Below are 27,711 nucleotides of genomic sequence, written 5' to 3'. Positions count from 1 at the left end.
TTATTTTATTTTATTTTATTTTATTTTATTTATTTTATTTATTTTAATGTTATTTTATTTTAATGATTTTATTTTATTTTAATTTAATTTAATTCATTTTATAATTTAATTTAATTTTATTTTATTTTATTTTATTTTTATTTTATTTTATACTGTATTTTATTTTATATAGAGATTTTTTTTTAATCATTTGGACACAGTTTTTTTCCCTGAGGGGTTTATTATCCTCAGTAAGCCCGGGCTAAGGCCCTTGTGTAACCCATTAATCTGGGGCTGCCATCTGCCCCCTGTGTGCCCCCCGCGGGCACAGCGCCAGCTCCTGAACCCCAATTTCTGCCCCCATGGCTGGGAGGAGCTGGGATTTGGGGTTTGGGGAGATAAAGGCACGGAGGGGTTGGGATTTGGGGCTTGGATCCCCACAGGGATCCCATGGGGGGTCAGCAGAAAATGGGAAAACCAGGGAGGTTAAAGGGTGGATCCATCAAAGGGCTGGAGAGAGTGAGGTTATCACATTTTATCACACATTATTGTACTTTATCCCACTTTATCACACATTATTGTACTTTATCACACTTTATCACACATTATCACACAGCAGGGTCACTGCTGCTCTGCTCCAGCCCCAGGGCACCCCATCCTGCCAGGGACAGGGACAGGGATGGGGACAGGGATAAGGATAAGGAATAGGATTTGGGACAGGGTTTGGGACAAGGACAGGGACAGGGATAAGAAACAGGGACAGGAATTGGAACAGGGATTGGGATTGAGACAGGGACAGAGATAGAGAACAGGGTTTGGGACAGGGATAGGGAACAGTGATTGGAACAGGGACAGGGATGGGGACAGGGATAAGAAACAGGGACCAGAAACAGGGACAGGAATTGGAACAGGGATTGGGATTGAGACAGGGACAGGGATAGAGAACAGGGTTTGGGACAGGGATAGGGAACAGGGACCAGAAACAAGGGACAAGGATAGCGATTTTGGGACAGGGACACTTCCTACTATCCCAGGGTGCTCCAGCCCTGCCCAGCCTGGCCTTGGACACTTCCAAGGTTCCAGGGGCAGCCCCAGCTGCTCTGGGCACCTGTGCCAGGGCCTGCCCACCCTCCCAGCCAGGAATTGTCACAATTGTGGTGTTGCTGCAGTGCCTGAACTCGTGGTTTCCTCGCTGGGAATGTGGGAGCAGGCTCCCTGTACCCCCTTCCCACAGGATGAACTTGTAGCAATAGTAAGACAATTTTCTCAGCACCTCTGAGGGTATTTACTTTTTCCATTTCAGTTCTACATCTGTTCACTTGCCGGCTTGGAATTTGCAACCATCTTATTTAGGAGAAGGAATTGATTTCTCGCTCTGTTACTGCTGCTCTCGGTATAATTAAAGCATATTGCAACGTGAGGAATTTCTCCTGGCCTGGGAACTGCTCTGCCACTTGGGTAATTCTGTAAACCAAGAAAAGCTTTTCCTTTTCCTCTGGAATGTAAATCACAGCTACAGCTGCTTTAAAGCCTTTGTTCTGCTGCAGGGGCTGGGGGCTCTTGGTTCGGGGCTGTGCAGGGGCCTGGGGGCTTTTGCAAATCAATCCCTCAGGGATTTGGCATCCAGGCTGCTGCAGACTGGCTGTGCCCAGTGTGAGAGTGGGAGCTGAGCCCTTTGCTGCTCTGAGCTTTGTGGGCAGCACTGGGCTGGGGCTGGGGCAGGGCCAGGGGTGGCAGAATTGATCAAAGCAAGAGCAGAATTCCCTCAGTGATGGCACCAGCGCTGGTCAGGGTTTGGGGCAGCTCTGAGCCCTGCCAGGATGGTCCTGCCTGGATCTGAGCACTGAGCCATGCCCTGGGCACCCCCAAGGAAAAGCTGGGCTGCAGGGGTGGGTTTGGCTCTGCTCTCACTGTCCTGCTCATCTCTAATAAAAGGGGGCTCTGGGATCCCTGGTGAAACCTGTCCATGCCTCAACCCTGCTCCTGCAGCCCCTGCTCTGTGAAATATTCCCTGCAATGATTTGCTCCTTCCCCCCTGCTCACAGCTCTGATAAACTGTCAAAGCTGTCATTTGTGAGAGAGACAGAGAGAGGGAAAAATCCTGGGATCAATAAGGAACACAAGCCCTCCCTCCCTGCTGTAACAGGCATTAATGGGCCATCACTTGGAGCTTAATTAAAACCAAAGTCAGCCCCGTGCCAGCTCTGGCACAGCAAACCCACAGAGAGTGAGCTCAGAGCAGGAATTCGTCTTTCATTTGCCCTTTGCACCTGGGATGGGCACCAGGGTGCAACCCCAGAGCCTGGAATAATTTCTGTTATCATTTGTTTTACCGTTTATTAACCCCTGTAACTGGGATGTGATTCCAGATGTGATTCTCACTCTTGCTGGGCACTGCCAGGATCCCAGGGAATGGTGCCAAGGCTGCCAGAGCTCCAGGAGCTGCCAGGGATGCCCAGGCTGGGATGTTGGGTGTCTGTGCAGGGACATGGGCTGCTCTGGATGATCCCTGTGTGCCCCTTCCAATTCAAGATATTCCATGACTCTGTGAAAAGATTTGATGCTGTATTTGCCTCCCTAACTGGCTTCCTGTGGAGCTGGTTGGGATTTTTTGAAAGATTTACTCAGCTCCCAGCTGCTGTTCAATTCTCTTTGCCACTCACCTTCCTGTGCTCCTTGTGGAATTTATTTCAGTGCTGCATTTCAACCTGGGGGATGGTCATGGCAGCTCAGAAAAGGATGGAAGCAGAATGAGAGCCTGGAGAGCAGTGCTGGGGATGGTTATTGGCACAGAGAGACAGGAATGGCAGAGCTGGGAGTGCAGGGAAGGCTGAGAAAGAGCTCAGAAGAAGAATAATCAGTTTTTCCTTCCTCCTCTTCAATGATGACATAAAGTGAGCATCAAAAATCCCCTCCCTGATGAGAGGCTGCTGAGGTGCCTGTCCTGTGTCTCGTGGCTGGAACCACTCGTGCCACAAATTCCCTTTGAGTCCAGATTATGAAGGCAAAACTCGTTGCTATTCCCAGACTGCCTGGAGGGCCACGAGCTGTGGGTACAAACCAGGAGATTTCTGGGTTTTATTCCTGCCTCTTTTTCACTGGGCTGCTGCTGTTTGATGTGTGCTTGGCTCCCTCCCCTCCATCTCTCACATGGAGTAACAGCATTTTGGAGGTGGTGCCATCCTCACCTGATGCTGATCATGGCTCTCTGGGAACCTGTTAATTAATTTTTTGTTCATTTCTTTAAGCTGGAGCCGAGCTGCTGCTGGTGGAGCCAGTGTAAGGAAGGAGAGGGGGAGCTGTGGATGTGGAAGGGAGGGAAGGATCCCAGATCAACTCTCCCATCAGTGCCACCCCTGCCATGGCAGGGACACCTCCCCAAATCTCCCCAGATGAGAAATTTCCTTTTTGCAGCCACATTTGGCTTGTACAGGCGCCTATTTCCAGCAGGAGCAGAGGAGAGGGACTGCTCTGTGTTCCTGTTGAGCAGCAGGATGGGTTTGGGAGGCCCTCCCACACACACAGGGCTGCAGCACGTTCAGACAATCTTCCTTTAATACAAAGTCAATATATCTACATACACCGTGGTATGAAAACCACTTACTGTTTCAGTTTGAAATAACAGTGTGAAAGCAACAGCACTTTGCTCTCATACAAAGAAAAAAACCTCCCCCCTCCCCCCAACTTGTCCAGTAAGATTTTTGCTGCAACATACTTAGAAATTTGGGCAACTTTCACACAAATAAGTAAAATCTCGAAGAAGCCTTTCAGTCGGTTCTTTTTTTTTTTTTTTCTTTTTCATTTTTTCAGTTAAAGACAGGAAATGGGTTGTGTGGGGGGTTCTGGGCAGCACTTGATGGCCATGATTACCCCTTCTAGAAAAATAAAACAAAAAAAAAAAAAGAGAGGGCAGAGGTGAGCAGAGTTTGGGGCAGGGTGGCTTTTCTCAGATATTCTGAGCTCTGGATGCTGAAACTCCTGGGCACTGGAGCCACGAGCAGCACAGAGAGAGGCCAGGCTGGGTCTGCAACACACCTGGGATGGTAAAACACCTGATGGGTGTCAAGGCTCCAAAATCATTCTGTCTCCAGTCAGCAAAAGCCACTGGTGGTGTTGAATGTCCCAGTTCAGCCCTGGCCCTGCGTGGCCACAGCTGGAGGGGAATTGGCACTGCCACCACCCCTAAAGGGAATTGGCACTGCCACCACCCCTGCACCTCCTGCTCCCTCCCTTCCAGGGACCTGGGATATGTCTGTGATTGAAAACAGGAGAACCCAAAAAAAAAAAAAAAAAATTACTAATAATAATAAAAAAAAATCCAGAAAGGACATTTTGTTCTTACATGAGCAAGTTAAACCTTTTAAATGGTAGAAAAGCAATATGTAGAAGTAGCAATTTGCACTGCATTTTTATATATCACAGCCATTACACGTAACATTTCTACAGTGAAAAAATAGACTGTCTTTGAACATAATATGAACAAATAAGCAAATTTTTCTTTTAAATTCATTGACTGATATTCTTTGTCTTTAAAAAAAAAAAAAAGGAAAAAATACACTATTTAAAAAAAAGGTAATGTCACTTGTTACAGTTACATCGATACTTTAAAGAAAGCCACTCACAGTATTTGCCATTGGATGCACCTTCCTGGATCTTTCCCAGTTCTTTTACAGCTGGGGCATGTTGGGGACAGTGGGAGATGTGCAAGGAGTGCCTGGTGCTGGGCCAGTCCTGAGAGGAGCTCCCGAGAGCTGCTGAGTTCAGAGGCGAGGGGCTGGCACCAGGAACCAGCTGGGTTTGGGAAATCAATTTCTGCAGGGGGTTCTGGGGCTCCTGCAGGGAGATGCTGCTGGCAGGAGCAGGGGGACACGGCTGTGGATGTGCAAAGAGCCTGGGGAAGGGGCTGCCTTCGTCCCACCCTGCTCCAAGGAAAGCCTGGTGTGCTGGGAGAGGGCCCAGACCCAGCAGCCAGAGACCCCAGCCCAAGCAAGGCAGGGGTTACCCCCCACAGCCAGCTCTGGGGGTTGTAACTCGCTCTTTTAGCCTTTTAAATACCCTAAAAAATAAAATTTTGGAATTAGAAGAAATGAGGAATGTTCCAAGTATTCAAAACGTGAGCTATAAAACCTCTGGCGTGGCAGGGGCATCCCGTGAATGTTTGCAAGGTGCCTGCAAGCCCAGAATCATCCCAATGCTGATACTGAGGTTATTAAGACTCCAGCTAGAAGAACTCCTGACCCTAAGTCTGCCTAAGTGTTGAGATTTAGCTCCTTTTCTTTCACAGAACACCTTCAATTCTGCAAGTGACTTCCTTTAAAGACTGCCAACTACATTAGTAAATAAACTGAACTCTAATGATGTAACCAAAGTCGGTTTTTCCTTCCCTTCTCCAGCAGAAACGGTTCCCAAGGTGTGTTGTAGCTTTTGGATCAGTTTCCCCATGTCCATCCATCCATCCATCCATCCATCCATCCGTCCATCCTCCCCAGGGAACACCTCCTGAGGTTGCAGAGCAGGTGTGAGCAGCCCTCCCGGGCTGCCCCTGCGAGGGCCAGGTCACAAGGTGGAGATGCCCAAGGGGTGTTCCTTCCAATCCTCCCCCCTGCTCCCGATGCACTGTCCAGATGAAAAGGTTCTTCTTCTGAGTCAGTTTTGTAAGTTCAAGCGCTCCTCCTGGGTCAGAAGAGGCCTTCCAGGACTGAAGTGGTTGGTAGAGTCTGCACAACGATGGCTTTTTATGTTGCATAGTGATCAAAACTTCCCAGATACTCCAGAGCTGCCTGGTAACAGAACTGGTATTCATCCTGCCAACAGCAAAGAGAAGCAGCCTCAGAGGTGGGAATGGCTCCTCAGGACCCCTGTCCTGCTTTCCAGACAGCACCAAGCTGAGCAGGAACCTCTGTGATTCTCAAAGAGCTGAGAACTCCTGGGAGAGGGAAGCTCCAGCTCTCCTTTATGCCTGTGCCTCTCAGGTGCTGAACATCCCCCTCTCCTGACAGCCAACAGATTTGTGTGCTTGGCTAAGAACAGAGCCTCCAGACTGGCATGGAATCTTTAAGGGACTTTCTAACAATAGGAATAGGGTTTTTTTTTAAATTCCTTTTGTATTTTTTAGTCAGTAGTGCAGCCTGGGCCAGTGAAGGCAGTGAAACGAGAGGGGCTGGAGGTTCCTCTCTCAAGCCAAGCCAAGCCAAGCCAAGCCAAGCCAAGCCAAGCCAAGCCAAGCCAAGCCAAGCCAAGCCATTTCCTGATCCCTGGGACAGGCTGGGGGCCCCCTCACCTCTGTTTGCACCATTGCAGGTCGTTGTGTTCGCAGCATCTTCACTGTCTGGAAAATATCTACAACCCCCTCGTAGCGCATCCGCTCCAGGACGATGCTCAGGGTGATGAACACTCCGGTCCTGCCCACGCCAGCACTGCAGCAAAGGGGGGAAATCATCAGGGAATTGTGTGCTGCAATGTCCAAATGTTCCTGTCAATGCTGCTTGGGGTGGGGCTGAGCCCTGTGAATGCGTTGGAAGTGGAGAGCCTGGGTCAGTCCTCCAGGAGAGACACCCAGAAATAACCCAAGTGCCACAGTGTGACCCAAAAAATGCTTGAGGAAGGGAAATTTAAGAAGTTAAAAGCTTTGGGTAGTGGTAAACAGTGTTGAGTGGGAAAATGATTCATAATATGTAATATTGGGCTTTTGAAAATGAATAATTTTAATAAGAATGGATCATCCTGTCCTGCCTGTGGGTAAGGAGGTACAATTCTTGCTAGCAGCAAACAGCCCAGCAGTGCTGGAGGTGTAAATTGGGTTGAGACTGGTAAAAAATACTTCTAATTCTGCAGGTCAAATATAACAGATATTCTATAGATATATATATGTCACACTGTGGCTCTCATCTCCTTCAGAGATATTTCATCTCTCTAAATATAAAGAGTCAAAAGCCTTGTGGGCAGTGCCAGGGCTGAAGGGAGATGAGTTTGGCTGGCAGAGGCAAATGTTTGGCACCAACACCCCAAGAAATCTCCCTGCAAGGATGGGGTGGAAAGGGAGGATATCTGGATTGCAATTCCCTCTGCTCTCCCACACCCCATCTGGGTGAGGTGTGTCCAGGTGCCTACCTGCAGTGGACAGAGATGGGGCCATCCTGGCCAAACTGCTCCTTGGTCTTGTGCACCTGCCCAATGAAGTCGATGAAACCTTCTCCTGATTTTGGCACACCTTGCTCTGGCCAGTCAGTGAACTGGAACTGACGAACAGTTCGTGACTGACCATCCTGGGGGACAAAACAGGAATAGTTCAACACCTGTGTTTGTGACAACACACAGAAAAGGCAAAAAAAACCCTCTATTTTTGCTGCTGGTTTGTTAAAGGGCATGAAAAGTTGAGGCAGCTCAGTGTTGTAGTCGAGCGCACACGTATTTATTATCCAGCCCCATGGTGATGAAGCTGCTTGTGTTGCAGCTGACATTCCTGGAGTCAGGCTGTCAGCACAGATCCATATCCTGGCAGGTGCTGAAAGCTCTGACCACTGCAGACAGCACAGATGGAGTCTTCAGCAAAGGAACGTTCAAGGTGAGGTGTTGGCCCCTCTAATCAATCTTCACAAAGAATTGCCACAGTGTCAGAATTACAGCTGACAGGAAGATAAATCTTGTTCTACGAGGACTGATGAGGCATCCTCCTCCTCAACCTTGCAAATTGAATTATCAGGTTCTGGAATACTTTGGCAACCTCAAAAGCTGTGCTGTGAGAGGGAGGGTTATGTTTGCTACAGAAATTTGAGAAGGTATTGAAATGTTCCTTCAGATGAGAAAGCTGACATTGAATCGAAGACTATTGGAGTGAATTTGTCCCTTTGAACATGACTGACAGTGGCTCCTCTCCAAGCCATAGAAGTGCTCATTTTCTGAAGGGTGCAGAAAAACCTTTGCAAGATTTTTATCAGCTTTTGCTTTCTGCTTTCACCTCAAATAAGCTGCAGCTAAACCCCAAAGCCAGGCACCTCTCTAACAAAGCAACTCACGGCAGTGAGAGAGGTTTGAAACTACTTTCAATTTGTAAGAACAAATACTCCAGTCCAACCTGTGTGTGTGTGTTCTGTTCCTCATCACAACTGAGCTCTTGGGCACATGGACTCCAAACCTCCTTGGGCAGCCCCTTCCACTACCTGACCAGACTTTACATGGAGAAATTCCTGCTGATGTCCAACCTGAACCTCTCCTGGCACAGCCTGAGGCTGTTTTGTCTTGTTCTGTGAGCAGAGCACCTTGTTCTGTGCAGGGGCTGGACTCGATGATCCTTGTGGGTCCCTTCCTACCAGGACATTCCATGAGCTCTCCTCCACTGATGACCCCAGAGAAAGTGTGGACACCTCAGCCAAGCCCCCCAAACCCTCCTGCCAGCCCCATTCCTCCCAGTTGGAACTGCCCCACGCCAACACCTACCCTGGCATCTGTGACCTTGAACTCCCTCAGGATGTACTGGGGCATGTTGTACTCAGCCATGGGGTCCACCACGAAGTACTGGTACCGTGCTGAGCGCTCTGCAGGCCAGTACTGATGGCACTTCTCCTGTTGGGGCAAACAGGTCCTGTCAGCCCTTGTCCATCCTGCAGATCCCCTCCCAGCCCTTTCCTGCCCTCCAGGATCCCTCCCAGCCCCACTCACCCGCCCCATCTCCCGAAGCTTGGTCAGCATCACCACGATGGTGGAGTTGTTTTCCCAGAGCATCCTCCAGAAGTCCTCGGTGGTCTCTGCCAGTGGCCCCTGCGTGGCTATGTAGGCTCTCTGCTGCCTGGGGAGCCCAAAGCAAGGAGGGGTCAGGGGAGTGAGCACTGCATGGGCAGCAGCTTTGGGGAATGCAGGGAAAGGCTGGAGAGTGGCAGAGCACATGGAAGTGCTGGGGAAGGACTAGAACTGCACAGGGTCTAGAGGGGTTGGGATGTCTTTGGTGCCAGTGGTGAAGCTCTCCTTAAATATCACTTCCAAGGGGTAAATCCAACCTAATCCCAGTGCCACAGCCATGGCCAGCACTGCTGGTCCTGGACAGGAGGAAAACCTGCACATTGAGTTGCTTCATTCCCTCCAAACCCAGCCATGGAGCGCTGCAGCTCCCAGGGCTGGATTTTCCTGGGGGAAGCTTTGGGGATTGCAATACCCCCAAATCAGAGAGGTAACAAAAGGGCCAATCCATATTAAGAAACCTCCCAACGGCCAAACCCGCACTGGGCTGACCCTCTGTGTGTTCAGGACCTGCAGCTGAGGAGGGGCTGCACTGCTTTAGAGGATCATTTAATAATTTAGCTATCATAGAGGTAATTTAAGACACAGGGGAAAAATCTCCTCAGCAGGCTGGATTTGAGTGTGGGGGTGGGATTTAGCCCTGGCACCTGTGATGGGGCAGGTGATGGGCAGCACAGGTGATGGGGCAGGTGGTGGCCAAGAGAGGTGATGGGGCAGGTGGTGGCCAGCAGGGGCTGCCCGTGCAGGTGATGGGGCAGGTCGTGTCCACCACAGGTGATGGGGCAGGTGATGGCCAGCAGGGGCTGCCCATGCAGGTGATGGCCAGCACAGGTGGTGGCCAGCAGGGGCTGCCCGTGCAGAGGCAGCCCGGGCTCGGGGCTCGGGGCTCAGGGCAGGGCCGTACCTGTAGCCATCAATGAAGCTGGCGTTGATGTAGTCGGAGCCCTCGACGCCGCGGATGGGCTGCAGGCACACCCGCGTGGTCTCGTAGGGCATGATGTTCACCAGGCGGTTCTTGAACTTGTTGCAGGGCAGGTTGGCGCTGATGAAGCGCGAGGTGTGGGCCTTGGAGTTGGCCAGGCGCTGTGGGCAGGAGACACTCACTGGAGGCTGCTCCTGACCCATGCCAGCCCTTAAACCTGTCCTACCCTCTGGGTGCCCTCCTGGGGTTTGTTTCTGGGGTGAGGCCCTTCCCTAAGCAAAACTTTCAGAAAATAGTACTGCTACTAAAAAAGTTAAAAATCCCTCCAATTTAAGAGGGAGTAAAGTCATTCTGGATCTGGAATGAGCAGGGAAGCAGCCTGTGGTGCCAGGCAGGCTTTCCCAGGGAACTGCAATGTAAGTACCTCCCACATGGAAGCAGCAAGGTGCCACCAGCCTGACGAAGGCTCCCTGTGACCACCCAGCCCTGGGCAGGCCCATCCTCACCTTGAACTCCAGCTCCATGCCCGTGACGTGCTCCCTGGCCTCGATCTGTGCCAGTTTCTGGATGTAGCTGTAGAGGTTCCGAGCCGGGACCTCGGTGTTGCCGCAGGCCACGGCCTCCAGCAAGGCATCGTGGATGAAGCTGTACTGGTCCTCAGTCTGCACCATGTAGTTGCGCTGGGACCTCATGAGGGTGACGTGCCCGTAGATGTCCACGGTCTTCTCGTGCTTGATCCTCTCCAGCATGGCGTCGATCACGATGAAGCAGCCGGTGCGTCCCACGCCCGCGCTGGGGACAGGGCACAGGGGGTGAGGGATTGGCCTTCACTGGGTGGTGCCTGCTCCCCTGCATGCTGCTCTGTGTCCCCTGCACGCTGCTCTGTGTCCCCTGCACATTGCTCTGTGTCCCCTGCACGCTGCTCTGTGTCCCCTCCATGCTGCTCTGTGTCCCCTCCATATCTCTCTGTGTCCCCTCCACGCTGCTCTGCCCCCTCTCCACCCTGCTCTGTCCTGTCCCCCCTCCACTGTGACACCCCAGGCCAGGCACAGCTGTGGCAGCCCCCCCTGAGGCTCCAACAAGGGGCTGGCGGGATCTAAACCCCCCTGTTTAATGTCTCAGATCTCTGCAGCTGAAAGAGCACTGATGTTGTAATGAGCAACATGCGTCACCTCTCTCCCTCAATGTTTTTGTGCATCAGGTAACATCAGACCCGTGTGTAATGGCATTTGTGCCTCAGCAGGGCTCTGTGCTCTCTTGTGCCACTGCTAATAAAGGGTTTCCTTTTACCATTCCAGTGCTGTCCCTTTTTTCCAGGAGCCCCCTTGATCTCTGTTAATTAGACTGCCTAACACCTGAACCAAGCAGGTGACTGGAGCTTTGGCAAGAATTTAGCAGCTGATCTGGGAGCTGGTTGTGAGCTGACAGCTCTTTATTCATTTTCTGAGGTGCACAATAATTGCCATCTGCAAGGGTAGTGATAAGTTGCCCACTCACAAAGACTGTTTAAATGGCATCCTCCAGCAGAGGCAGGATTAGCTTCCCCAGCAGCCTGCACAATGCAGATCTTCCCCCAGTGCCCAGGAACCTGCAGGCTCCTCCACACCCTCCTGAGGAACACAGGGATTTATCTGCATTGAGGCCTCGAGGATTCCTCACTGGGTTGTAAATTAAATTAGGGAATGCTACCTGCCTTCAGCCTGGCATTATCAGGAAGGCTGCAGCACTCAGAAACCCTCTGTCAATCACTGTCAGCCCTGCCTTGGGCAGCTGAGGCAGCTCTGCCTCCCAGACACCTCCAACACCCTCTGAGGTCACACCTCCTCCTCCTTTCTCATTGTGACCACAGACAGCCCCACCACACAGAACCAGACACTGCTACAGCACCAGGCACTTCCCATGGCTTAACCAGATCATCAAATCCCAGAATGGTTTGGTTGCAAAGGGACCCTAAAGCTCATCCAGTGCCACCCCCTGCCAAGGCCAGGGACACCTTCCACTGGAGCAGGTTACCCCAAGCCCTGTCCAGCCTGGCCTGCAGCACTTGATCCAAGTGATTTGGCCCAAATAGTAACCCAATGGTCTCAGGAGCCACTCATCTTGGTGCAAGTCCAAGTGAAAGTAATGGACCTCTCACTAGTCCTAAACACATTCACACTCTCAACCCTAGTAACCCTCTCCACCCCCATCCTATTCCCTCTTCTATCCAACAACCTCAAAACCACTCCTAGCACAATTACAAACACAGTCAAAACTTCTTAATCAGCCTAATCCCAATAACAATCTACATCCACTCTGGAACAGAAAGCCTCACCTCCTTCTGCGAATGAAAGTTCATTATAAACTTCAAAATCCCCATCATCCTGTTCCTCATCATCTCAGGACATGCTGAGCTCAATGGAATCCCCAGGCTCCCTTCTCAATGCTGCCTGGGGATGCACCTGTGCCCAGGTAAACCCACCCCCTCCAGAAGTGCCAGGGGAGGGCAGCAGTACCTGCAGTGCACCACGATGGGCCCAGCATCCGGGGGGTTGCAGGTTTTGACCCGTCTGAGGAAGGCCAGGAAGGGCGTGGGGTACTCGGGCACGCCGTGGTCGGGCCAGGCCGTGAACTGGAACTGCCGCACCTCGCGCTTCTCGCTGGAGCCGTTCTGCAGCACAGCACGGCACGGCATGGGGGTCAGGGACAGCAGTACAGCATGGCACGGCATGGCATGGCATGGGGGTCAGGGACAGCAGTACGGCATGGCACGGCATGGCATGGCATGGGGGTCAGGGACAGCAGCACAGCACAGCATGGCATGGTATGGCATGGGGGTCAGGGACAGCAGCACAGCACAGCACAGCACGGGGTCAGGGACAGCAAACTGCCTGGGTTGGTGTGCCCTGGGCACAGCACAGCACAGCACAGCACAGGGCCCAGGCACAGCAAAACCAAACTGCCTGGGCTGGGTGGGCCCTGAGCCACAACCCCATCTTGTTCCCCCACTGCATACAGGAAAGGGCAGGACCTGCTTCAGAAGGACTCTGTTTATTAATAACGTCTGTAATGCTTGCCGTTATTTTAATTTTATTAAAGTCGAGTCACGGGATGGTTTGAGGGGGATATTAAAGCTCATCCAGTGCCACCCCATGAATGTCCCATATTATTTGTTGATAATGTACAGGTGTAAGCTCGCCTCATAGAGGGAGGACCCTGGTTACTCATTCTAGCATTAATTCTCCTACTTAAATATAGGTTGTTAATGGGGAGGGAGTTATAAAGTTCTTATATTTTTGTAGTGTAGAGCTTTAATGCACTTTTTGTTGATGGCTGCTTGAGGTCCCACATTATAATTGGGGAATCAATATTTATCTGCTTGTAGAGATTGTATTCTTTTTTAAAAGGAGCTGTACCCCCTTTAAATAGCCCTTAATTCACTTCATTAGGCTTCGTGGGTTTTCCTTGGAGAAGAATTAAGAGGGAACTTAGATTCTCACCCATCTCTGTTGGGAATAATGGGACATTCCCGGGATGGTGAAGGGGACATTGAAGCTCATCCAGTGCCATCCCTGCCTTGCACAGGGTGTGCCTCCCTCCTTGTTAGGAGGGAATCCAGAGCTCTTGGGGGTGGGAATGAAGGTTTGGAACTGCCATGAGCCAAAGTGGTGACATCAGAGATTTATTGATCTTTTGGAATGTTGCAACCTGAGACCCCTTTGTAACTGGAGCCTGCAGGTGTAAATAGCTCAGGGTATGTGACCCCTTCCCATCCACTGTTGTGAGTTTTTCCCTTAAGAGAAACCCTTGAGCATTCCTGCAGTCCACCAGGAGTGTTCCAGCCCCTCTCCAGGGAAAAGAGGAGCAGGAACCAGCTCACCTTGTGCAGGGAGAAGGTCCTGACGCAGAAGGTGGCCAGCTCAATGGTGTCCAGCAAGGTCACCTGGATCATCCCGTAGGTGTCTGTGCCTCGGCCTGGCCAGTACTGGTCACACTTTATCTGCAAGGCAAGGAAGGATGGCTCAGTGCTGGACAAACCCAAACTGGGGGGTGCTCATTCCCAAAATGCCCTGGTGGCAAAGGCAAGGGGAGGTGCAAGAAGTGTCTTTGCACAGCACCAGGACAGGGACAAACCCACCAGAAAAAGCTCCTACTGATTAAGCACAGACTTTGATGCTACATCAATCCCACAGACAACAGACTGGAATGATCCTGAAGATTAGAGGGAATGTACTGGGGCTTGCTAAACAAGAGAACTGAACGTGAAACTTGCCACATGATTAACTCCAAGACAGACATGCAGTGGGCTCCAGCAGCCCCTTCTCCTGGAGTTGCCAAGGAGGCTGCAGCTTTCCAGGGTGAATGGTTTGTTTTTTTTAAAAGCAATGAATCACTGAACTTTCAGGGTGCTGGCAGAGCAGGCAGAAATCCCCCCCTGGCTGCACATCAAAGGGATTTGCTGTTCCCCCAGCTCTCCCCTCCAATCCCCCTGGATTATGACTAACCAGTCATCCCTCTCATGCATCTTACCCGTGATTTCTCCTCCAGCTTAGTCATCATGACAATGGTGGCTGAGCGCTGCTCCCACACCATCCTCCAGAAGTCCCCAAAGGTCTCTGGCAGGGGCCCCTGAGTGGCAATGTAGGCGTTCTGCTTCCGGTACCCGTCGATGTAGTTGGCATTGATGTAATCACTGCCCACAATTCCTGTGTCAAATCAGCAAAAATCAGCCATCTGCAAGGACTTCACACAGCTGGAAGCTGCGCTGAGGAGATTTTTGCAGGGATGCTGTTAGAGAGAAGCTCCCTGCAGAAACACCCGAGCCTTGGTGGGTCAGGATGACCCAGGCTCCTGGCAAGGTGTTCCCAGCTCAAGCTCCTGCATTGCAGAGAGACAGTAACTCCTTGCAAAAGGTATTAAAGAGACCAAATATCAGGCCTTGAAACCGTGGTGTTTTTACTCATGTGCTCAACAGGAGCAAAGTCCTGGAGCAGGGCTCCTGCTGCATCAATGTCCATAGGACAAACCCGAGACCTTGTCCCAGCCTGCCCCGAGCCCAGGCAGCAAATGCACCTGGTCAATGACTGTGTGGTCCATAGTCTAATGCCAGGCATTGAGCTACAGCTGGACAGAGTAAAGAATAAAGCCAGGCTTGATTTAGCCAACGAAGGCTTTGAAATTACAGGCTTTGACTTGCTGTAAATTGCCCGCTGTCATTTTTAAGAGTGTTTTTTTTTCCCTACCCGCATGAGTTACAGGCTATTGAGCTCCAGCTGCTCGCCTGGGTCCCTGCTTGAGGGTTTGGGATGAGCAGGAGGCACTGCCAGAGTGAAGAGGTTGATTGGGACATGGCAGGAGAAAGCTGCTCTGAAGTTAAAATGCCCCTGGCAGGCGGCACTGCCCAGGTTCAGCTCCGGAGCCGGCGCCTGGCACGGAGCACTCGGGGCTGGTTTGGCTGCTCCCGAGCACAGCGAGTGCCTGGCAAGGCTGGCAGGATCTGCAAACCCATGATTAACTCGGTGCAGAGCCCTTCACTCCTGTCTGCAGGGGAGCCAAGGCTGGGGAGCAGCACCAGTGGGGCTTGGGCTGCAGCAATGGGGGCTGCAGCAATGGGGGCTGCAGCTGGTGAGGGGAGAGCCCAAGCCCTGTCCTCAAGGGCCCTCAGGAACTTTAGCTGCTGGGAAATGGCTTTTGATTAAATTTCTGCAGGGTTCCCTACCCTTGCTCCCTCCCAGTCTGAAATTTCAGGAGGGAGAGAAGGTGGCTGCCATGGCAGGAGTGTGTTTAGGGCTGAGCTTCCGGAATTAATCTCCTCTGCAGCCCCCTGGGGTCCACTCTGTCATTTGAAATGGTGGCGTGAGCTCCTGCAAGGTTTCACTGTGTGACAGGCACAGCTTCAGAGAAGTCACAGAATTAAAGCCACTGCTTCTTCCTGACCAAGCAGTCAGTGGCAGTCTGCATCCTCGACAAATCCAGATTTCAAACAAAGAAAAAGCAACAAAACTATAATTCCTCCAGCTCCTTTCATCTTCCAGCCCTGAGCATAAAACAGAGCCTGGTAGGAAGGAGCACAGCAGCCAAGGCATGTCAAAACCTCTCACATGCTTGAAAATTCAACCTTGGCCCATCATCCTTGCACTGTTGGTCCCTCACAGAGGCCTGGGCAGAGCTGGAAGTGCTGCCTGCATCCAGCCCCAGATCCAAGACCAGCCCAAGTGTCCTTCACTCCCTCACTTGTGCTCTTCTACCCTCCCTTGAATGACAAAGCAACTTTTTAAAGCCTCTGCTTTCCTTGGCTCATACAATATTAATCTCGGAATTAAACCAAGGCAGAACACAGTCAGCTTCACAAGGAGAAACATTTAAAGCCCTCTAATAGCAGACCAGAGCAATCCAGATTTGTGCAGTTTTTTGGCAAATCACCGTGCTCTGCTGCTGCCTCAGCTCTCCCCCTTCCCCGTGCCCCTCAGAGCTACCACGGCACAGGGAGATTATTTTAGCAATTCCCTGGCCTCAAAGGCTTTGGAATTAACCTCTCCATTCACCAGGCAGTTACCAGGACATCCCACATCCTCTCTGCTCTGATGATCAGCTCTTGGCAACGCAAGACTGGCCTTGAAGGCTTTATCCACCCAGCACAGCCACATCCTGAGCCCATGAAACTCCAGCATTATCTTGGCAGCAGCAACCCAAGCAGGTGCCCTGTTCAACTCCATCTCAAGCCCCTCTTATCCTGGCGTGCACTGGAGCAGCTCTGTCAAGAGCCACGAGTTGTGAAATTTAATGTAAATTTTCTGACTGCACCATCGCTCACATAAGCAGCTCAGGAAACAATTTATGACCCGCCAGGCTTGCTCTAACCCCTTCTTATCCCCAGCCTTTTAGGGGCCAGGGCTGCAGCAGGGGCTGCATGTCAAGTGATCTTTGTGCTTGTACAACTCAGTGGCCACATCTTTGCTGCTGCTGCCTCTCACATTTGCTTCCCACTCGTCCCTGAGCAGCCCTGCACGTTGTTCCACCACCCTGCTCTGCTCCCTCTGAAGCACTATGTGGTCTGAATGCTTCCTGTTAGTCAAAGCTGTATCAAACAGGCATCTCCAAGCAAAGGGAAGGCAGTTTCTTGATAAACCAGCCCTTGATATGAGGGATTGCAGCTCCAGGGGAATATGTCAGTCACCAGAATTTAACAAATGCTTGGTTTACAGAGGTATCTCCTGCTTGCCAAACTCCCAGGGAGACGTTAAGAGAAGAATATAAATAGAGATGAGAGAAGAGCGTGTGCAGTGTGCTCCCTGCAGGAATCCATCCTGGGGAGGACGGAGCAGGGGGAGAAGAGTGTGTTTCCTGCAGGAATCCATCCTGGGGAGGATGGAGCAGGGGCTGCTCCCTCCCTACCTTCGATGGGCAGCAGGATGACACGCGAGTGGTCGTAGGCGATCACGTTGGCATAGCGGTTCTTGGGCTTGTTCACCTCCAGGTTGGAGTGCTCCCAGGTGAACTGCTGGCCAGGGTCGATGGACTGGAGGGATTGGGAAGGGAAATGGGAGAGTCAGTGAGGAGAAAAGCAGCAAATGCAGTTCAGAGCTCTTGTTCTGCAGGAGCGCAGCAATCACCGTTTGCCAGAACCCAGCTTTGCTGTGGGAATGCCCCAGCCCCATGGAGCAGCTGATGTCCCATCTCCCTTGGCCCCAGGTGGAACATCTGAGGTCATTCCCCCTCTGGACTCAGCACCAAAGGTTTCCAGTGCAAATGGGGAGGAATCCCCACAGGAACCTGGCAGGGACAAGAGTGCATCCCTCAGCACAAAACAGGGGTAAGGACCCCAGCCCTAGGACACTCAATCAACATGGGTTTTTCTTAGAAGGGATGAAAGAATAAACAATGAAATGCACTGGAGAGAAAAATCCCCTCTGCCTGTCCTAGTGATTTATGCCAGGTTTGGTGGTCGGGTTTTTTTTCCTCTCTAAAGTCCAGCTGTCCCAGATATGGAAATTAGGTTAATTACGTTTACCTCTAAATCCTCAGCCAGAGAATTAAATAAAACAAGGGCTTAATTCCTTCATCATTTTGCAGAGCCCTTGGGGTTTGCCTCAATTGGAGGCTTGGCAGGAACGTGCAGAGCTGTGTTTGCTGCTGCTTGCTCTCCCTCTGACTGCCACCCTTTGGGGACGGGGCCCCAGATCCCAGATCCACCCCTCTGAGCCAGCCCCACTGCCCTCCCTGGCTGTGCCCACCCTCCCCGGGCACAGCTGCTACAAAACCATGCACAAAACCAGCTCAGAGCTCACTCTGGCTGTGGAGAATTCCTAACTAATGGGTATTTATACTATTGTAATGTGTCTGTTTGCTCTCCATCCCTCTAATCATGCCTCGCCTTCACTTCATTAGCGATGTTTGTTCAGCTCTGGCTCTCCCTCTGGAGGAGGCTGGGCTGGCTCAGAGCCAGGGCACTTGGGATGTGGCATTATGCAGATCAGCCTCTGGAATCTGGATGGAGCTCAGAACGAGCTGCTGCTGCTGCCCCCGAGACCCAGCGTGGGAGGAGAGACCCAGGCAGAGCAGAATGCGCCTTCTCCAAGGCCTGACCCTGCTCCAGGTGCCCGGGGATCAGGGAGTCAGGGCAGGGAGAAGCAGCCCTTGATTGGAAAACATCCCCTGGCTCCCTGCCTGCAAACAGACAGCCAGTCCAGACTCACCATTAGGCTGAAAATGCCAGGGCATTTGGTGTCTTTCAACAGCAAAACCAGGAGCAAAGAGAGGCTTTTTGCACAGGCATGGGATGATATCTCAAGGGGCTTTAAACTGACAGGTTTTAGGGTGGGTATTAGGAGAAATTCCTGCCTGTGAGGTGGGGAAGGCCCTGAGCAGCTGTGGCTGCCCCTGGGTCCCTGGCAGCGCCCAAGGCCAGGCTGGACAGGGCTTGGGGCACCCTGGGACAGGGGAAGGTCCCTGCTGATGGCAGGGGGACACTGGATGGGCTTTAAGGTGCTTCCAAACCAGACCAGTCTGGGATTGGTCATTACACTTTCCCTATCACTGCCAGACTGGAGAAAATGAGCACAAACCCCTCAGACATGACAAGCAAGCACAAACCATCCTGTTTTCCCATCTTTAGCTCCATGGCTGCTTATGGCATCAGCTGTGGAGCACTCCCTGCTCATCTCACCCACACTCAGCTGTAAAAACCGGGTGTCACTGTCCTTCACTTGGTCTCCTGTGTCCTGAAGCAATCATGGGCACCCCAAGGACAGCTCCATCCCATCCAGGACTGCATCCCTTCTCTGAGGGAGCTCAGCCTCTGCTGAGCCAACAGGAGCAGCTCCTGCACCAACCTCTTTCTTTTTATGAGCTAGAACTGAACCCAGCAAAGCTCTCAGCAAGTACTTAATTTTCAATACATAAATAGCTTTTAAATTTCAGCTAACCAGGTCTTTAAAATGAAGCTGTTCATTTGGATGAAGGCCTGTCTGAATTCCCTAATTCCTGGCTCTGCAAACCCATGCACAGCACTCACTCTTGCTCATACCTCATACTCTTGGGATAATTTCAGGTTATCATTAGCTTTGAGATGCTCTGTGTGTTCAGCCAGCTCGGAAACGGGGATGGGTGGGTGGCTGAGCATACCTAAAAGACAAGACAGCAGGAAAAGGATCTCATTTAATAATGACTAAAATTCACAACCGTTGCGCATTTTATAAGAAAGAAGGAACAAGAAAAGAAAATAAATTACAATGTAAGATCTGCAATGAAAGTAGGGAGGTTAGAAGAGAAGAATTCAGGGCTCGAAATTGTGTCCTTGGAAGTAAAAAAAAATAAAAATCAAGGAAATAAAAAACAAAAAACAGTAAAATGAGAGTGTTCCCGTGATGGCCCCATTTTCGATGTGGAAATCAGAGCAAAAACAAAAAGGAAAATCCGAAGAGCAGATGCGTGTTAGCGATTCCAAAGTGGACTTGGAATGAGCAAACGCTGCCAGAGGAACCCACGCAGCAAATGGCACAGCACCCGCCAGGATCAGGAACCAGCTCCAACAGAAAGGGAGGCAGGGGCAGATCCAGCCAACCATGGAATGTGGGCAGGAGATGGGAATATGCAGATGGGGGGAAGCAGGGGAGGCTTTTCAGGAACTGGACTTGATCTTTAAGGTCTTTTCCGACCTCTGGGTTGTTTTTTGCACAGCGTTGAACTCTGGAAGTTCTCGGTTTGCTCATGGGCCCTGAGCTCTGACCTCCACCATTCCCAGGGTGCAGCCAGGCCTGGAAGCACCCAGCAGGCTCCTGTTCCCTCTCCTGGCTGGTGAGTGATGCTCCTTCTGCAGCACAGCCCTCCCTTCCTCCCAGTGCTGTGGGCTGGGTTGTGCAGCCCCATCCAGGCACCTTCTGGGATGGACAGGCAGCAGACCCTCCTCAGGCAGGGGGATTGGGCATGATGGTCCTGAGCTGGTTCAGCTGCTGCCCCTGCAATCCCCCAGCACTTTGGTGTGCTGGTGTTGAGGCAGCCAGAGCTGCCAGGGAACTCACTGGAGCCATACTGGGAGGTCCCACTGGGTCAGACTGGTCCAACTGGGGCACATCTCAGCCAGCAGCCATGGCTGACTCAGTTCTCAGCCTGGGATTTGCACATCCCGCTCTGAAAGGGGCACTGGAGCTCTGGGAAGAGCAAGCAGAGACCCTTCCCTGCCAGGGAACTCACTGGAGCCATACTGGGAGGTCCCACTGGGTCAGACTGGTCCAGCTGGGGCAAATCTCAGCCACGGCTGACTCAGTTCTCAGCCTGGGATTTGCACATCCTGCTCTGGGAAGAGCAGAGACCCTTCCCTGCCCACAGGCCCTCAAAGGCTGTGTTGCAAACCCACAGGAAAAGCTCTCCGTGCTTTGCTCATCTGCATGGGATCATGTTTTTCCAAAGGCTTCCCATGCTGTCTGCCAGCAGCAGAGGCCTGGAGAGCAGCATTGTGAGAAGCCCTGGGCAGCGCCCCCGATGAGAAGGACAGGGGTGGAGAAGAGATGGAAGCCAGGGAGAATTTCGAGCCCCGTGGGTGTTGGTGGGTGACAAAGCAGCGGCGTGGCAGCAGCATGGTCAGATACTCTGAAAACTCAGCACAGAGATGGCAAAGCAAGCATGACATCCTCAGTTTTACAGTGACTTGGGAGAGGTGCTGCTTCCCCCAGGCCTGGGCATGGGGTGAGTCTGCCAAACCTGGACAGGTTTCTCCTAAGCTCACCACACATCTATTTTCAGCACAAGGAAATAGAGCTGAAAATAGATGAAGAGGGGAAATATACCAAAAAAGCTCACAAAAATAACCCTGAACTATCCTGGAGGCTGTGCTGGCTCCATTCCAGCCTGCTGGGATCAGGGCAGGAAACCTCTCTGGGCTCATGGAGGAAAAATTCCCATTTAATCTCTTGCTGTCCTGTCCCATCACACCTGGAGGAGGGTTATTGCTCCACCTGCATGGAGGGGGCTGCCATCCAGCCCAGCACCAGCTGCAGGCTGGGGTGGTGGCAGGAGCTGGTCCTCTCCCAGTGTGGGATGGGGAGGCCACCCTGGCTGGGATGCTCCAGATCAGACCAAACCAGTTTAACACCACCAACACTCGATGGACATGTAGGCTAAAAGGAGAAGATAAACAATCAGAAACTTCAGTTATAACAAGCAAGAAAAACCCCAGATCCTCCTTGGCTCAGAAGTCATGGAGCAACACGAGCAAGAACCTCTGAGCCTGTGGGCTGCATGGGAAAAGCCCTCTGTGCCAATCTGGAATGAGGACTCACCTTCCCCTTGAAGGAATTTCACAGATTTCCTTCATAAAACTCCAGGAAAAGCCCAGAGTGTGACCCCAGCAGCTCTGCCCTTTGCTGGGACCATCCTGCTTCCCCTCCAACCCTCCCTGACAGAGCCTGGCTGGGAGCAATGGGAACTTGTTCTGCTGCTGTTAAGGACAGAAACTCCTCATGGGATTGTTTCCTAGGGCTCTTTGGAATAAAAGAAGCTCTGCAGCAATAAACACTGCCCTGGTCAAAGTGCCAAGTGCAGGGGGTTTGCAGCAGGATCCAGGAGTTGGCCATGGAATGAGGCAGGAATGGCACTGTCTCAGCTCTTCTCTCCTTTATTCAGGAACTCATCTGGGGTGTGAGAAGCTGAGTTCAGCCAGGAAAATACCCACACCCCCTCTGGTACAATGAGGGGACAATTGTGATATATTCCATACCAAACAAACCAATATTTGGTGTAAATTTCCCAGCCCTTGCATCTCCCAGCACAAGCAGCATCTGTGACTCTTCACATTTGTCAGCTGAAACCTCACATCCTTCCCTGCCCAGTATTAAAAGGAAAAATCCAAGCCCACACCACCCAGCAAGGCTGGGATCTTGGCTCCTAATGGGATGAAATCTTTCCGAGCCAGTCTCATCTAACATTTCAATCACTTGAATCTCTCTAATCTTATCACAAAAGACTTGATTCTCTGTGCACCAGCCAAGTCGCCAGAAACGTCACCCTAACAACATCTGCTCCGTGCCCAGAGCCCATTTATCCTGCAAAGTCACCGTGGCTGGAGGCACTCTGTGAGATCTGGGGTGGCCTCTGCTCCCTGAGCTCCTGGAACAGCTCAGTGCCAAGGAGCAGGCCCTGCCACAGCTGGGAAATAATTTTTCCCCCTGAATGAAAAGGTGCTTTCATGGCTCTTTCAGAGGGGGATCAGCAGCTGCAGCTCCAGTTTTTCTTTCCCTGCATTGCAAACACCAAAGCACAACCCCCAGTGACACCAGGGCACAAAAACAGGGGACACTGAGGACACTGAGCCAAGCAGCAGCCATGGAACAACTTCCACAAGGGGAAAGGCAGCCCTGGATCCTCCTGGGACAGCGAGGGCTGGATGGGAACCCAGCTGCTCCCCTGTCCTCCAAAGGGCTCTAAGGGGGAACTGTAAAACTGGAAGCACAGTTCAGACACACAGATGGCACAGAAAAGGGATGAGATGGGCAAACACCGCAGGAACACGGAGAATTCGGCAGGAAAATCAAAAAATAGTAACAGGAACAGAACAAGAATTGGAAAGGAAAGTGGTAGAAGAGGAAAATAATAATGGGAGGGGGAAAAATGAAACCAACAGGAACAAAAACACACAGGAACTAACTTTCCAAGTCAAACTCAGGGTCACTGAGAGGGCTGCTCAGACCAGAATCTGCAGAAAACAGTAAAAAATAAATAAATAAAAGATACACTTTTGTAAAAATTTCATGCTAATTAAAAAAAAAAAACAAAACCAACATAAATCTAAAGAGGAAAAGAAAGGTATTTTTGTGTTGATTAGGACAGGATATCTAAGGTGTGCTATGCTTTCCCCTCTCTGAGCTGCACATTCCCACTCCCATGTCCCTCCTCTGTTTTGATGGAGATTCTACCTGGGATCACCTGTCTGGAGAAGATCCCACAGGCCCCTTCTGAACCACAATTTATTGAATTTAAATGCTTTTAACTCAGACAGCTCCTGTGGACTCTTCCCCTGCAAACTGCACCACGACCACCAACACACTCCAAGCTCATTTTTCCATCCATTTCCATTTTCACCCAATGTTTCCAAAATTCTGTGGCAGGCACGTGACCCTGACTGTCCCAAATCCTTTAAAACCTTTTAGTGCTTAACAAATGACAGAGCAGAGTAACACCAGGTGGGTCAGCTCTGGCCAGAGAGACTTGGGAAGGAAAGCATCTCCAAAAGGCAGACTGGACACAGGCAGTCTTTTGGGATCTGCAGAGCTTTCATACAGGTCTGGGTGTCTCAGGTACCCTTTATAAACCTCCCAGAGCCAGAATTGAGAGGTACAGCATGTCCAAAGCAGTGGGGTCAACACAAGACTGACCCCATCCATCCCATTACCTGCTGGAAGCACCCTCAGCTGACTCTGCTGTCCTGTGGCACACAGAGAGGGAAACACATGGACCAGCACTTCCAGCTGCTTCTTGGCACCAAGCTGGAAGGCCACAGCTTTTTGTTTTTATCTCAGCACAGTCTTTTCATCTGAGGCAGTGCAGCTCCTTCTCTTGGGTCTCCCACCTCCCTCCACCTGGAGCACCCACAGGATGCTCCCAAAGGAAGCACCAAACAAACCCAGACAAACTGCTGAGCTGCGGCTGGGAGCACTCAGAACATCTCCAACACCTCCAGATTCTCCTGCAGCAGCACTAAGAGCTGATTTAGGAACCTACCTGTGCTGGACTGCTGTCCCTGCAGTGAACCTGCTCTGCATTGCTCCTAAGCCTGGGCTGATCTCAACAGTGCTTCCTATCTCATTTTGATAAGAGCCCCTCAGCCGTTATCAGTGCTTCCTATCTCATTTTGATAAGAGCCCCTCAGCCCAGCCCTGCCTTTGTGCCTCCCCTGCTCTCTGTCCCTCCTGCCAGCCCCACCCTAAGGAAACTGGACAATGCTAAGCACAGGACTGGGATGGGGAAACAGGAGCTACAGAAACATTACTAACGAGCACAAACAGCAAAAAAAAAAAAAACAAAAACAAAAACCAAACAAACTGAAAACAACAGCCAGCCCCCAAAAAGCACAATAAATTCCCTTCCAAAGCCTCGAGCACCAGGAATTGGAGGCAGAGGTGTGGACAGGCACTGGGTCAGCATGGCCACGTGTCCCTCGGGGTGTCAGTGGCGCTGCAGAGGTGCCATGCAGGCAGTGGGACATGCATGGACATGGGGACACGTGTGTGCAGGAGGGAGGAGCACAGAGCTCAGCACTGTGACACAGGCTGACCCAGCCCTGGCACTGCCCAGGGCCAGGCTGGACAAAGCTTGGAGCAGCCTGGGGTGGAACTGAGTGGCCTTTAAGGAGCTCCTACGCCAAAGCAGCCTGGAATTCCATCACAGCATCTGCACCAAGTGAGGAGAAGCTGCCTCACCTGCTCCAAGCAGCTCCTTTCCCCTTGCACAGCCCAGGGGCAGGCCTGGCTGCCTGCAGGAGTGGTTTGGCAGCAGAGAGCACCAGTTCTAGGTGTGGCTGGAGCCCTGGGCAGCACTGCCACACTGCATCTCCCCACCCAGGAGCTCCCAGCTGGGGCACAGGGCAGCACTGGCACAGCCATGGTGTTTGCAGCTCAGCCCAGAATGCACCAATTTCTCTGGAAATCCAGGAAAACCCTTCTTCTGCCTTGCCAGCACTGGGCACGGCCTGTGCAAGGTCCTTGAGGATGCCAGCAAAGGTGGCTCTTAGCATCCCCACTGAGCACAGACAGGGCTGGGGCTCCCTGGCAGTGCCCAGGGGCAGCTCTGGCTCTCCAGGCAGTGCCCAAGGGCAGCTCTGGCTCTCCAGGCAGTGCCCATGGGCAGCTCTGGCTCTCCAGGCTGTTCTCAGGGGCAGCTCTGGCTCTCCTGGCTGTGCCCAGGGGCAGCTCTGGCTCTCCAGGCAGTGCCCAAGGGCAGCTCTGGCTCTCCAGGCTGTGCCCAGGGGCAGCTCTGGCTGTGCAGGCAGTGCCCAAGGGCAGCTCTGGCTCTCCAGGCTGTGCCCAGGGGCAGCTCTGGCTCTCCAGGCAGTGCCCAGGGGCATCTCTGGCTCTCCTGGCTGTGCCCAGGGGCAGCTCTGGCTCTCCAGGCAGTGCCCAAGGGCAGCTCTGGCTCTCCAGGCTGTGCCCAGGGGCAGCTCTGGCTGTGCAGGCAGTGCCCAGGGGCAGCTCTGGCTCTCCAGGCAGTGCCCAAGGGCAGCTCTGGCTCTCCAGGCTGTGCCCAAAGGGCAGCTCTGGCTCTCCAGGCTGTGCCCAAGGGCAGCTCTGGCTCTCCAGGCCGTGTCTCAGCAGCTGCAGGCAGGCAGGGAGGGCTCAGGGAAGGGCCAGGTGTCCCCTCCTGCCTCCCCAGCAGGTCAGGCTGGTCAGCAGCAGGTTACCTGGAGTCTGGAAGTTGATTCTCCTCATCTCCACGGGGTCCTTGGGGTGGTGGGGGGCAATCTCAGCGTTGTTCAGGAGGCACTTGGTCCGTGGCTCTGAATCTTTGCGTTTGCTTCACAACAAAGCCAAAAAAGAAACAAAAGAGACCAGAAAGAAAAAGCAGCTTAACTTCTGGGCCTTGAGGTCTCAGCTGTTTCTCAGCTACTCATGTTCAGGCACGAGCAAAGCTCCCACAGAAAAGCAAAGGTGCAGCCAAGGGTGTAAGGAAATAAAACACATCAGAAAAGGGATGAGGTTTGGGAGCTTTGCCAGGGCTATGTTTTAGGGGCTCACAATGGCCTGAGCAGCTTTCAGGTAAGTCTGGAAGCTTCTCCCAGCAGCAGCACAGACTGGCAGCCAGGAGCAGCTGAGGTGCTGTGAACTCACACCTCACCCTCCCTGCTCAGAGCAGCCTCCACTGAACTCTGCAGAGCAAAAAATGTTCCAATCTGGCCAAGCCACTTCCAGCCTGAGAGCACCAGAGGCAGCGGAATCGTTTGGAAAAATACAGAACCTCCTGGCCATGACCTTGGGTTTTGAGCTCTGATATTGCTGTTGGCTTGTTCAGGAGCTCTCAGAGCTGCCCTGCTGCAGGCAGAGAAGTCAGAGCAGCACTTTTCAACCTTCTTTGAACTGCAGAACCCTAAAAATGTGGGTTCAACAAACAGTGTAGACACATCCTCTCCCAGCACAGCTGTGCCTGCTGAGATCCACCTCTCCCTGCCAGGCACCAGAGCCTGCTCCAACCCGCCAGCTGAGCTGCACATGCAAGTGCTTCCCAATATATTTCCCTCCAAATGGCTTAGGTTAGCTCAGGCAGCTGAGAAAGTCTTTGCTGACCTGGCTCATTCTCCTTGAAGAGAATTTAGAAGCAAAGCCCAGTGCTGACCTAAAGATGTGATAACTCCTTGCAGAGAGGCAGAGATGAGCTGCTGGGAGCTGAAGCTCTGCAGAGAGCAGAGAATGTGGCCCCCACCCCGAGGTGGGAAAGGTGGTCCAGCCCTTCCAGCAAGGGGCTGTGGAGCTCCTCACCTCTCCTGCTCAAGCCTCCAATCATCTGCCTGCAGCAGCAATGGCAATCACTTAGGCAGACAGGAGGTTATTCAGGACATTTTGAGCTGTCTCTTGATGTCATTAATAGCCAGAAGAAGTGTTCTGAGCCCTGCCAGCACTGCATGGGGCAGCATTTTGGAATGACACCACTTTGCAGTTCAGGTTTATTTTTGCTGCAGTTCTGAAGCTGCTGTTAACAGTTCATGGACTGAACCCATCAGTGAAAGCTCTTCCAGCCTTGGGAATGGTTGGGGAAAAGTCTCATTTCTGCAGTCATAAACAGACTCTGTCAGAAGCCCTTGGCTGAGGGGCAAGAGCAGCTTCTGCCACAGCACAAGGCCAGCCCAGCTGTGAGAATGCTGCTTGCACTGTGCCAGGGGCTCAGGACAGCCCGTGTGGAGCAGCCAGACATGCAGAAACCCACTCTCACCTCTGCCTGCCACACAAATGAGAGCTGCTCTGCTCCATTAACCAGCACTTTATGAGCCATTTACTGTCACTGCTGCCCAACCTGGGGAAGGGCCATTTAGGAATGGACAAACAGGAGAAAGCTGGGCTTGCTTTGCTTTTTCTGCCCCAATTCAAACATGGTCCCAGCCCCAACACCACACAGCAAACACTGCTTAACACACAGCAAGCAAGAACCCGAATAAATGGCAAATCTGGTGCTCTTACCTGTCTGGTTTGCTGTCCAGGAAAGCAATAAGTGGAGAGAAGACAAGACAAATGCTCAGGTTAGAAAGGACTTGCAGAGCTAGGGGGAGGCATTTGCTCAGCTCTAACCCTGGCAGCAGAGGTGGGAGCAGCAAAGATCACCCAGCCACAGGGACACCAACCAGGACCCTGAGTCCTGCCCAGAGCAGAGATGGAGCAGGGCTGGGAGAGCTCCCCCCACCCTGGGAATGAGCTGTCCTAGCTAAGGACACCTCTGCTGGCCATTGTCACCTTTGTTCACTTTGCTCAGCCCCTGCTGTCCCCTTCCCTTGCCCTGTGTGTGCTCAGGGACCCCCAGCTCCCATCCACACCCCATGAGCTGCTCAGAAAGCCAAGGGAAAGGGAGACAAAAAAAAGGTTTTCCCTTCTCTCTCCTGAAGACTCACAGCCTGCTCCTGTCCC

The 27,711-nt window shown here is 52.1% G+C and overlaps 1 protein-coding gene across 1 annotated transcript in view; it reads right to left on the bottom strand.

The window, feature by feature from the left end:
* Positions 1-3,711: 3,711 nt before the first annotated feature.
* Positions 3,712-27,711, bottom strand: part of PTPRS (protein tyrosine phosphatase receptor type S) — a 128,460-nt gene continuing 104,460 nt past the window's right edge. The window contains exons 22-36 of the mRNA XM_074528550.1: positions 27,271-27,282; positions 25,503-25,615; positions 22,755-22,802; positions 19,140-19,237; positions 17,009-17,132; positions 14,144-14,319; positions 13,494-13,613; positions 12,130-12,284; positions 10,141-10,426; positions 9,617-9,795; positions 8,638-8,764; positions 8,416-8,541; positions 7,090-7,244; positions 6,260-6,395; positions 3,712-5,783 (exon numbers count right to left, since the gene is read on the bottom strand). Of these exons, the coding sequence (XP_074384651.1) occupies positions 5,715-5,783; positions 6,260-6,395; positions 7,090-7,244; positions 8,416-8,541; positions 8,638-8,764; positions 9,617-9,795; positions 10,141-10,426; positions 12,130-12,284; positions 13,494-13,613; positions 14,144-14,319; positions 17,009-17,132; positions 19,140-19,237; positions 22,755-22,802; positions 25,503-25,615; positions 27,271-27,282 (1,924 nt within the window). The 3' untranslated portion in view covers positions 3,712-5,714. The remainder of the gene's footprint in view (positions 5,784-6,259; positions 6,396-7,089; positions 7,245-8,415; positions 8,542-8,637; positions 8,765-9,616; positions 9,796-10,140; positions 10,427-12,129; positions 12,285-13,493; positions 13,614-14,143; positions 14,320-17,008; positions 17,133-19,139; positions 19,238-22,754; positions 22,803-25,502; positions 25,616-27,270; positions 27,283-27,711) is intronic.

The sequence above is a fragment of the Zonotrichia albicollis genome, chromosome 29 (genome assembly GCF_047830755.1).
Source record: "Zonotrichia albicollis isolate bZonAlb1 chromosome 29, bZonAlb1.hap1, whole genome shotgun sequence".
Taxonomy (NCBI): domain Eukaryota; kingdom Metazoa; phylum Chordata; class Aves; order Passeriformes; family Passerellidae; genus Zonotrichia; species Zonotrichia albicollis.
The sequence above is the reverse complement of the archived record's forward strand: the minus strand, read 5'-3'. Positions and strand labels throughout refer to the sequence as shown.